Source organism: Eleutherodactylus coqui, chromosome 1, assembly GCF_035609145.1.
Source record: "Eleutherodactylus coqui strain aEleCoq1 chromosome 1, aEleCoq1.hap1, whole genome shotgun sequence".
Classification (NCBI taxonomy): Eukaryota; Metazoa; Chordata; class Amphibia; order Anura; family Eleutherodactylidae; genus Eleutherodactylus; species Eleutherodactylus coqui.
Genome location: NC_089837.1, coordinates 182,110,824 through 182,123,381, shown reverse-complemented (window position 1 = coordinate 182,123,381; position 12,558 = coordinate 182,110,824). Strand labels below are relative to the sequence as shown.

The window sequence follows — 12,558 nt, the reverse complement described above, 5'->3', positions numbered from 1 at the left end:
TTACACACGCCTGTAAATGACAGCTTCATATTTGGTTCAAACAAATAACCTGGCGTCTGGGTCAGATTTCTCGCCCCATAGTAGTTTTACTTCCCCAGAGATGCTGTATGGTTAAGGCAGCATGACAAACCCTAAGGGCTCAGTCAGACGAGTGAATTTTTCCCGCATGTACAGATGTGGAAAATAATTAGCAAAATGCATGTTTAAAAATCGCGTGACTAAAGCTGCAGATGCGTTTTTAAATTCGCACCTAAAGTGTGGTCCCTTTGCTATCCCTTGCTGCGGCTGTGACAGCTGCAGCAGGGGATTCCTTGGATGTGAAACCCCTGGATGCTGTCACATCCAGGGGTTTCACCTTGTTGTCAACGGGGCAGCTGCACCAGTGCCGGCCCCATTGAAAGCACACGGAGAAGATCGCGATCATCTGCCACAGCTGTGACAGCTGTGGCACAGGATTTCTTCATCCCTTTGGAGAGTCCCCTCATCACTGACCACTGTGACAGCACTGTCACAGTGTTCAGTGACGAGGGGACTCCCCGCGGGGATGAAGAATTCCCCTGCCACAGCTGTGGCAGAGGAGCGTGATGTTTTTCCATTGCTTTTAATAAGACCGTTGTTGAAAAATCTCTGCCTCCAGAAAGTGCTGTTTCTGATTGGCTGAGCGCTGTGACCAATCAAAGGCAGCACTCAGCCATTCATTGAATGACAGTTGAGCACTGCCTCTCATTGGTCACAGCTCTCAGCCAATCAGAGGCAGCACTCAGCCATTCATTGAATTCAATGCCGGAGATGACAGTGCTTCTAAGGTGATGTATATATATATTTTCTCTTCTGCATCTTGGGCTTATTTTCAGTAAAGGTTTATATTTCAAGCCCTTCCCCGAAAATCCCTGCAGGGGTTGCCTTCATCCCACTGCTTTCAATTGGGGCGGCAGCAGCATTTATTTCAATGGGAGAACACTGCGCTCCTCTGCCACAGCTGTGGCAGGGGAATTCTTCATTCCTGCGGGGAATCCCCTTGTCAATGAGTACTGTGACAGTGCTGTCACACTGTTTGGTGATGAGGGGACTCCCCATGGGGATAAAGAAATCCTCTGCCACAGCTGTGACAGCTGTGGCAGAGGAACGCGATCTTCTTTGTATGTTCTCAATGGGGTCGGCGCTGCTGCCACCGGCCCCATTGACAACAAGGTGAAACCCTCGCATGTGACAGCATCCAGGGGTTTCACATCCAAGGAATCCCCTGATGCAGTTATCACAGCTGCAGCAGGGGATAGCAATTCTCTCGCATTGCTTTCAATGGGGCCGCACCATATGTGCGAATTTGAGGATTGTGAGTGAATTCTGAAACGCTGTTCTGTTTATTGCAGGTGCAAATTTTATTTGTTTGTAAAAACGGACAAGTGACCGCTTTCATTGGAAAGCATTGGTTCTAAGGGCTCAGTCAAACGGGCGTTTTTTGCTGCGCATGTTTTATGCATTTGCGATTCGCATCTATATAGAACCAATGCTTTTCAATGGCAGCGGTCACATGTCCGATCTTTACATGTGCATAAAATTCGCACCTACAAAATATAGAACATATGGGCGTCAATGGATGTGGTCACGCATTTTTTTATGAAGTACGTTTTTTTTCACGAGCGAATAAACACATGTAAAAAAACCCTATCTGACTGAGCCCTGAAAGATGCGGGTTGAAAATGCGACTATACATGCAGTAAAATTTGCAGTTATTTACAGTATAAGGCAAGAGGATGAGATTTTTCAATCTCAGCTACACACTGCAGACATTTTCTACGTAAAAAACTAGCTTTCTGCAGTTTGCAGAGTGCTTATTCTGTTTTGAAAATGTTGCAGATTTGCATTGATGATTTCATCACTTTCGATACAGCAAAGATGAAGTTAATTGCAAAATCGCATTTGTGGATTCCACTGCAACTTTATTGCAGATTTGTGGCCAAATCAATGGCAAATAATTTTTCAACTGGCTTCGAGGATGATTACCAAATAGTATCCTTGAGACTTTTACCATACTTTCGTATTTTTCTAGTGAAGACCCATGCTATAATTAATACATTTTCAGGGTTCACTTAGGCCTTATATATGCCTAAACGGCTTTATAGAGCCACTTGGAGTCACCACAGCACCGTGCTATGGAGCCAAGGGTTGACCAACAATACAGTGTCGTAGGAAACACTTAGCAGATATTCATCCCCTAGAAGAAATACATCTAGAGAATTTCTCTGTGATATAGCATCTTGTGAAGCAGGTCACAATTGAGAAATTGGAGGAAAAAAAGTTTTTTTTTCCAGAAAGGCAACATCAAAATAACAGATCCGTAGAACTTGAAGGCCTGTCAGTCACTGATAAACAAATATAGGAAAATCAAAGATTTTCAGTAAATTTTTAGTAAATTTCAATTGAACATCTAGGATTGAGGGACGCAGAGTGAAAAAAAAATGTTTTATTTACTACTATGCTGGGAATATTCCTCAAATATTCTTTAATGCATCTATGTGATATCATTTTGTACGATTATCTGCTTTCAAATTTTTTAGAATGGGGATATTGTCTCTGTTATATAAAATGATTGAATAACATTTTAAAGCTTCTCATCTCCAAATCTACCTTTTTTGTATTCTCTAGGGAAACAGCGGTGCTCCAGGTGTAGCTGGATTAATGGGAAAATCTGGTAAACCTGTAAGATTTAATTTTGTTTTCCGTAATGTTTTTTTGTAGATTGAACTTTGATCTTATAAAGTGAAGACATTAATAATGTTAATTATTAATATCCAGAATTATTAATAGCATCTATAGTGCTTGCGTTAAGAGTGAGCATTTATAGAGTGAAACTCATTGGCTAGACTCATTGGATTCTAAACTGTTACATTCAAAGCTAATGACCAAATTTTTTTTATATAAGTTTTGTATTTGTGAACTTTGGATTGGGTACAGAATGGGAAAAGGGAAAAGCGGTGCAGTTGTGGCAACCCCAAAACCCTCACATCAACAAACTTGTACATAACACTTGCAATGATAGTGAATCAGAGTACAAAAAGTAAGAGATGGTTAATAAAAGTAGGAGTAGGGGAGGGGTGAATAACAAAATGGAATTCGGAACTCTGCTTATTGGTCCAATTGTACGATTGTACGATAGATGTATTACCTTGGGGGTATGTTACTTGGTTGAGATGTATGTGTGGGATGGGCATCATTTACTTCTATAGGAAATCCATTTGGACCAAGTTTTAAAGTATTTCTTCAACTTTCCTTCTTGGGGAAATTTTCAAACTGCTTAGTGTGCAAATCTCGTCAAGCCATTCCCGGATGCTAGGAGGGTCAGTTTCTTTCCAATGTCTTGGGATTAGCATTTTGGCTGTTGTCTATGAGGAATAAGAGCAAAAGTTCTCTTTCCTGTAACGGTCAGGGGCAATATGTTAAGCAGGAATAGTTTGGGTGAAATTATTACTTCATGCTCAACAATAAGATTTAATATCTTTTGCACTTTGCTGAAGAAAGGCTGTAAGGATGGGCATGAAAACCAGATGTGTGCTAGTGTACTTTCCACTTTAAAACATCTCAAGCAAATCGGGGGATATTTTGGATCGGTTTTAGATCTTGGTATCTTATTTATGTTGAGTTTGAGTGTGACTTTTTAAAGATAGTCTTGATTTCTTCTTGTGAGAATACAAATTCAAGGTCGCTCTCCCAATGGGTGATATATGAGGGATATTTAAGGTTATATGTGAGTGTGTGATATAGTTTGGGGATAAAGCCCCCCTGAAGCGATAACCTTTCTTCAAAAGCTTGTGAATAAGCAAGTCATGGTTAACATTAAGAATATCTGTTTGGAAAGGAGATATCGAGTCTAAGATTGCATCGTAATGACCATCTGTTTTTAATCACTCTTTACAGGGTGATCAAGGACCTCAAGGAGAAGTTGGCCCAATGGGACCTGTTGGACCTCCAGTAAGTAAACAAAAGTAAATAAAAATTACACAAAATTTGTATCGCTGTGTTCACAGCAACCCAAATATTATAAAAAGCAATCAAAAAATCATATGAATCACCAAAAGATACCATTATGGCGTATAGCTTGTCCTGTAAAAAAAAATTCCCTCGCACAGCTTCGTCAATGGAGAATAAAAGTATTAGAGGTCTTTGAATGTGGTGATAATTAAAAAAAGATGCATTTTTTTGAAAGTGTACAAAAGTAGCAAAACCTAAAAAAAATGTATATATGTTTAGTATTAATGTAATAGAACTGACACACAGAATCAAGTTAGCATGTTGTTTACACTACACAGTGAATGGCATGTCAAAAACTATGCTAGAATTGCTGATTTTGTTAATCTTGCCTCTAAAAAATGGAATGAAAAGTGATTAAAATGTCATGTTTTCCTAAAAGTGGAATCAATGAAGGCTTCATTTCATCCTGCAAAAGACAAGCTGTCACAAAGCTCCGTTAATGGAAAAATAAAAATGTTATGGTTCTTGTCATGTGCCAACACAAAAGCAATTTAAAAAAATGTTTAGTGTACAAAAATAGCTAAACATTAAAAAACTGTATAAACTTGGTATCTTCATAATTGTGCTAACAAAGAATAATGTTATCACATATTCTTCAGGGCTCAGTCACACGGACACCGATCTGCCCGTGTTTCTGCAGGATAAGACGGACACACCGGGTGTGAACGACACTCCGCATGACCGGCTCCATTGCCGGCCATGTGTTCTTTCTTCCGGACGGTGCGGAGAGTCGTCTGCACCTGCAGTGCAGCGGTCTTATCCTGCAGAAACACGGGCGGATCGGCGCCCGTGTAACTGAGCCCTCATGGTGAGTGCTGTAAAAATTAAACCTATCCCTCTCATAAATCAATAAAATTTATATAATACATTACAATATTATATATGCAAATCTCAAAATTATAAAATACATCTTGGCCCGCAAAAAAACGGGCTCTCGTACGCCTAAGTTGACGGAAAAGTAAAAAAGTTATAAATCAAGGAATGCAATGATAAAGAAAAAAAAATTGATTGGCCTTTAGGGCCTAAGATGTTTGTGTCATTAAGGGGACATTTCAGTTGAATCTACACTATCTCAGGTTCTTCCTTGTGACTATCCAATAAGCCAGAATGTGTGATAATCTGGCCTTGTTATGGGTGGATTACTGGAATTTTACTGAAAATTCTTTAAGCTAGGTCCACAATGAACTTGTCCCTTAATTATTTTACATCTCCTAGGAAAGAAAAAATTTCTCAGGTACGTTTTTGAAAAAGCTCACTTTTACTCCTGGAATAATTGGGCGTCTATGTAATTTGAAAATGCATGTGTCTAAGACTCTGGCTGATTATTGACCCAGAAAATGTAAGAGCGGAAGTCTTCCATTCTGTGCTTCATATGCCACACTTCTGTCAGGCCTAATTACTAATAATGATAATAATGATAGGGTATCAGGGCCTTCTAGTTTAGACTGTTGAACTGTGATTGCATAAATGTCACAGTTAACATACTGCTGATGAAGACATGTAGAAATGTCTGCGTGATCTAACAGCACGTTCTGTCAATTGTGTTCATATTTTAGCACTGTATTTACAATTATAATAGTATATAATTGGAAATAAGGTCTTAACAGTACAGTATTATAAGTTCTGTGCATGTTTATACAGTATTAGCTGATGCGTTCCTTGCAATCCTCTAGTGTAGTGCCCAGCAAATAACTAGAAAAGGCTAGGCCTCATAGCATACTTTTTAGTCAACCCCTCCCTTTAAACTTCAAGGTGCTGCTGTTGCTACGACCTGTGGGATCTAGGCAGTTAAACGACCAGGATCGGTCATGCCAGATCCTTTTATTCTCTGAGAAATAAATCATTCTGGGAGCGACTTTCTCCCTTCTCTACATTCAGAACAGATGCACGCACGGTTAAACATGTGTTTGGCCGAACAAGCGTCTAGAAGATAGCTGTCTTATGTGTGTGTGTAACCTAGTCATCTAAGCTCCCATAATGCACTGCTCTTTGGTAATAAAAAATCATAAAATTCTGAATTTGTATGTTTGAAAGAAGACTAAAATATCATAGAATTAACAAGCAGCATTTTAATTGCAGTATTGGAAATGCATCGTGTGCACATACTATAATGAACAGATGGGCTATGCATAAACTCGATTGCTTCAGTGTAGGTTTTTTATTTAAATGGACATTTTAATATTTATTTACTTTTATTTAGTACTAGCATATATACCTGGGCTTGGCCAGGTATGCCTTGATGTCCTGACTTTTTCGATCTCTTTTTGAATTCAGGCCTGATGCTGTTCTGAGGGCTCTGCAGCCCTTGATGTCCTCATTTTACGTCTCGCTTTTTGAATTCTGGCCTCATGCTGTTCCTGGGTCTCTGCAGCCCTTGATGTAGTGACGCTTTCCCGCACTACTTGAAGTCAGGCCTCACGCTGTTCTCTGGTTTCTGATGCCCTTGATGCACTGGTTCTTCTGCTCTATTTTTGAATTCAGGCCTCTGTGGCCCTTGACATCCTGGCGTTTTCCCTCTCTTTTTGAATTCATATCTCATGTTGTTCTTGCGTCTCTGCAGCCCTTGATGTCCTGGCTCTTTCCTGCTCATTCCTAAGTTGTTGGTCACGTTTTTTTGCTTGTCTCATTCGCAGAAATTTTACTGTCTTTGCTTTTGGATAGACAAGGTTTCTGTTTTTCCAGAGGCATTCTGGATCCACCACACATCTAAATATTTTACCATGCTGAATCACATAGCATCTTATTATACTATAAATTATACAACATAAAGTATAGTTAAATAAATATTTTAAGTTGGATCATGAAGAGTATGTGTACCAAGTTTGGCTGAAATCCATTAGGGCATGTAGAAGCCTATGAAGAATAAAGAAACAAATATACAAACAAATTTTCACGTTTATATATAGATGTAATTAGAGTGATTATAAATCATAAGTAACTCATTAACCTACATAAACGATGCAGCATATACAGCCAATCTTACAACCAAACAGATTATAATTTAGAAGGTTAAGCCCCTTAATGCTACAGGATAGAAATTTATCTCCTGGCTGCGGGGTACTTAACGCAACAGTATGTAAAGTTATGTGTTGTGGACCGTGCGGGCTTAGAAATAGAACCCACGCCATCCTGTGACTGATAGCCGTTTTCCCGCTACTACAGCAGGGATCAATAAGAACAGTGATCCCTGCTATTAACTCCCTACATGCCGCGATCTATGTAGACATAAACAAATGAACTATTAAAAAAGTTTTCTTTACGTTTCACGATATTGCAGCAAACATGTCAATTCAGAAAAATGAATACAGGGACGGCACTTACTGGACAGGAGGGGAGTATGATGGACAATAGCCCCCCCTAGAAGTGTCGACTCCAAATCACTGGTCCTGGTGTAAATGAAGTTCCAGTTCCTTATTCTGACAGGCCACAGGCAATGCGTTTCGGTGCTCAAATGCGGGCACCTTTCTCAAGCCAAACTTTCTCCAAGAGAATCCCTCATTTTCTGATCTGCAGCTCTCCCTGACTTCAGAGGATCTGATATGTGCGGCTGATAACCAGAAGAGTAACCCTGTGGCGCTTTCCTGTTTTTTATACATTTGCGATTTATGTAGGTTGCAGCATGTAAAGGGTTCACAGAGGGAGCGTATTCCTTCTATGACGTCATTGCTCCGACCTCTGTGTATTTGCAGCACTGACAGCATGCGCCTGCTCATCTGATCGGTTGAGGGTCAAAATCGACGGACCCCGGCTGATCAACTATTGATAACCTACCCTGATGATTGGTCACCAATAGTATTTCCCTGGAAAACCCTTTAAGACATGAAGGCAAAATGCTTATTTTGTTTGTTTTGCCTCCCAAAAAGCACAATAAAAGTGATAAAAAAAATCCTTTTGTACCCCAAAATGGTACCAATAAAAATAACCGTTTGCTATCCAAAAAACAGGCCGTCATATGGCCATGTGAACCGAAAAATAAAAAGTTATGGCTTTTGAAAGGTGGAGATGAAAATACCTCAACAATTGTTGCATCCTTTGGGCCAAATAGCAGGTGCAAAAACAGGATATGGTGCATAAAAAATAGGCAACAGCTGTTTCGCGTCACATGATGCTTTCTCAAGCCTTCACCTTGAGAAAGCGCTATGTGACATGAAACAGCTGTCGCCTATTACTAATTAGTTTAATGAGTTTTTCAATCCAAGCATGTGACACCATGTATCACTGGCTGTCTAAGAGAACATGCTGTGATACTCTGTGGAGCACTGAGCGACACAACCCAGGCAGGTGGTAGTAGACAAATATAGGGCCCCCATGCAAAACTATATTGACACATCTTGATCTTGATTGCAACCCTGTCTTCCTCTAATAAACCGTATAAATAGTTTGTTAGGTGACAGTGGGCCACCTCGCCTACTGGGCCTAACTGCATCTTCTCCTCACTGATCTTCTCCAGGTCCCTGGGTCACTTCACCGCAAGATGTCTGGATCCTATTCTTCTTGTTATGATGCGTTCATTCTCTGCATTCTTCTTCCGGCAGGTCAGTGTAGGTTACATCACTAGTGACGTAACATTCACCACCTAAGAAGAAATACCGAGCTATTACTGAGACTGCACATGCGTGCTGTCTTACCGTGAGAGTTCATATGCTATTACAGAGAGACAGCACGCATGCGCAGTCTCGACAATGGTTTGACACTCCCTGCTAGGCTATGAACGCTATGTCACTAGTGACGGAGCGTACATTGCCCTGCAGGAAGGAGACTGCAGAGAATGGACGCTTCATCACCGGAAGAAGAAATGGACGGCTTGCGGTGAGGTGACCCCGGGGACTGCAGGAGCCGGGAGAAGATTGGTGGGGAGAAGATGCAGTAAGAAGACTGACAGGGGAGGAATAGGTAAGTATAAAATTTTTGTTTTCTAATGACGGAACACCTTTAGGACTCAGTCAGACTTCGTTTTTTGTTGCGCATGTTTTTTGCGTTTGCGATTCCCATCAATTAGAACCAATGCTTTTTAATGGTAGCGATCACATGTCTGATTTTTACATGGGCAAAAATTTGCACTGGTAAAAAATAGGACACCGAATCGCCAAACACAACGAAAATGTGCGGGTTTTACCTTGTGGTCAGTGGGGCTGGCCGACCCCATTGAGAACATACAGAAAAGATATCCTCTGCCACAGCTGTGAGGCTTGCGATCTTCTCTGTATGTTCTCAATGGGGTCGGTGCTGCTGCTGTCACCGGCCCCATTGACCACAAGGTGAAGCCCCTAGATGTGACAGCATCCAGGGGTTTTACATCCAAGGAATCCCCTGCTGCAGCTGTCACAGCCACAGCAGGGGATAGCGATAGCACCACACTTTATGTGCGAATTTTGCCAGCACACAAGTGCGAATTTTAGACTGTGATGCCCGCTTCGGTCACACGAATTTTTGACGCATGCATTTTGCATTCGTTTCACGCAACTAAAAGCGCAACAAAAAACGCCGGTCTGACTGAGTCCTCAAGTTGTAGTTCTCTGCTGGATGTGAGTTGCACTGTAAAGATAAAAATGCTAAGAAAGTCTTGGGCTCGTTGTTGTCATGATTACTTTTTGTTCCAGCAGCTGGCTACTCACTGATCAGCAAGGGATTCCATATTCTACTGATCATCGTGTGCTAAAATGGGAAATGACTTTTAATTTTCATTATGTAATTTTGTGACTTTTTAGTCTATCAGTGAATTTGGAAATTGTTAGATCGTGACTACATCTTATTTTTTCTTTTAATTCAGGGTAACAGGGGAGCGACGGGTCCTGTAGGCCCACCTGGAATACCTGGAAAACGAGTAAGTAGAATAGATTTAGGCTAAGAATTTACTTTTATAAAGATATATACATATTGTTAACACACAAGAAATATATGCTCAATCTCCACAAATCCTAAAAATGCTACCAATTAAATCTGGTTGGAATAATTACATAAAGTAACACATTTTCTTAAAGGAAAGAAAACACTGCAAGTTTCAGAGCAGCAGAGTGAAAAGATGTTCTCTGTCTGGAAGTAATGAGCATAGTCATGAATGCCCTCTTTCTCTGCAGACTGGCCAGTATTTACATAGCATCAGCAGAGAGGGTCCTGTGTGAAAGAATGCACTGTTCAGAAGGAATGTAAACCTCGGAGATTGTAGCAGGCATGCGGAGCCAAGAATAAACACTGCTCACTGTCATTTCCCCTTGCTTATTTAAAATAATACAATTTGCATCTGAAGTACAACAAAGTATCCACTCTTTGTGAAGATGTACTAATCGGTCAGAGAATTAATGTCGCTGTGTGATTTATTTTTAAGGGTCCACGAGGTGATCCTGGCTTTTTAGGTATACCTGGCCCGTCTGGCCTTCCAGGATTTAAAGGAGACAGGGTGAGTAATGTGTCATATGCACATCAATGAACTCTTTACACTGTGTTTGTAAAATGACATAATTCTGCAATTATTATAAATAGTAAGAAAATATTTATAATAAAGGAACAATATACAACCATTTATACACTTGTAGTTCCATAAGTCTAGGTTTCAGATTTGAATAATCTACTAAAAATCAAGATAATATATATATAATGTCTGCTAACCACAATTGTATTCCCCTGTATATTCTATATAAGAGATCAGTACAGATTACGGCATATAACACTTTACACTGCAGCATGTGGCAAATGCAAAATAAAATCTTTGACATTTATAAGAAAGGGGATATCTTCCTGCTGGCGAGACAGCAAGTAACAACTAGGGCATGTAATTAACTGAATGAGAAAGAGCACTTATTGGCCAGAAATGTATAATTGAGGTAGAACTGGAACATTTGCAAATTATGCAGAGATAATGATAATGGTGAACATAACCATTGAATTTCTTCCAATTATGTGTCTACATCAAGACAGTAAGACTGAAGTATTCAGCAAAAGCAAATTTTGAGCCTTCAGTTTAATATGTCATTTTGTATGATAAAAATGATGGCATCTGAACTTGATATTTTCATAGAGGACGATTTGGCACCTGACATAACAAGGACTGGGTTTAAATAGAATTTGCATTTTTATTGGGAAAGCACTGATCAATGCATTCAAGCAAATCTGTCATCACGCTGTGCAGCCCTATGAGAGATGAACATAGTATTGGGACAGGCTCACACTTATGAGCTAGAGTAGCACAAAAACATTCGTGTTTGGCTTAGGCTAGTTTTACACGGCTTTTGCGATCCTCTGGCTCGGCTTTCAGCCGCTTCGGAGGATGGCATTGCACTTGCGTGCACATCACACACTGTGCAATATGTTTTTCGGCACAATTGAAAACAATGGGTGATGTGTTCCAAGGGAACACCCAAAGTTAGAACATGCTGACCTTATAGAAGCGATAAAAGAACACCTTAGACACATAGTTATGAGTCTGGTGTATTCATGAGGAGAGCATCACTCCCGCCTCCCGCCACATTTTCAGTAATTATTGATGACTGTTTGTTGTGTATTGTATCTGCGTACACAGCATTCTGTCAATCGGTGTCGGGCACAGTGCTACCCTTATGAATATAGCACACTTCTTACTATGTTTCTGCTGTATTATTGCAGTGCTCCCATTAGCTGAACATGACAATATTATTTCAGTGCCATTCTTGCTAGTAGGAGACTGGTCCTGTCACCATGCTGCCGTTACATAGGGTAGCATTATCAAATGACAGATCTGCTTTCAGTTCTTTTTTCACCACTACCCTTTAGTTCTATACAGTGTAAATGACTGTATAATGTTGATAGAAAATCAATACTCTGTTTGAGAATGTTTCCGTTCCATTCCCAGAAAGAATAGCGTAGTCAACTACACTATTCTGTCCTGTACAACTGCAGAAATGAAAAAAAAACTGCTCAAAAGGAGATCAAAGCTTGCAGCCTTCTTCTTTGTTTTTGTAACGAAGGCCTATGGTTCCTTCCAGGGTTCTGTCTGTATGCCATTTTCAATGATTCAGATGGAACCGTGGAATGAAAGGCTAAGCTTATGTCCATTAGATTCATTGATTTACCATCAAAACTCTAGTGGGTTTAAAGGGGTTTTCCAGGACAGCACTATTGATGATGTAGCCTCAGTATAGGTCATCAATAGAGATGAGCGAGCATGCTCGTCCGAGCTTGATGCTCGTTCGAGCATTAGTATACTCGAAGTACTCATTTTAAATCCCTGTGTGCTGAAACATCAGCGGTGCTACAGAATCGGGGACAGCGCGGATAAGATGCGGCTGAGCCCCGGCAGCTGAAGGGAGGTGAGTATCATTTTTTTGTATTTTTCACACTGTTTTTCATGGTTTTTCAGGGAAGGGCTTAAATTTAAGCCCTTCCCTGAAAAACCATCAGCTGCCGGGGCTCAGCCGCATCTTAGCTGCGCTGTCCCTGGCTCTGTAGTGCCGCTGATCTTTTAGCACGTGGGGATTTTAAATCCCCACCTGCTGATAGATCAGGAGTACAGAGCTGGGGACAGCGTGGAGAAGATGTGGCTGAGCCCCAGCAGCT

The 12,558-nt window shown here is 40.6% G+C and overlaps 1 protein-coding gene across 1 annotated transcript in view; it reads left to right on the top strand.

Annotated features, from left to right (window-relative positions):
• COL9A1 (collagen type IX alpha 1 chain) overlaps positions 1-12,558 on the top strand; it is a 146,373-nt gene that overhangs the window by 87,973 nt on the left and 45,842 nt on the right. Inside the window, exons 27-30 of the mRNA XM_066604332.1 lie at positions 2,647-2,700; positions 3,916-3,969; positions 9,800-9,853; positions 10,355-10,426. Of these exons, the coding sequence (XP_066460429.1) occupies positions 2,647-2,700; positions 3,916-3,969; positions 9,800-9,853; positions 10,355-10,426 (234 nt within the window). The remainder of the gene's footprint in view (positions 1-2,646; positions 2,701-3,915; positions 3,970-9,799; positions 9,854-10,354; positions 10,427-12,558) is intronic.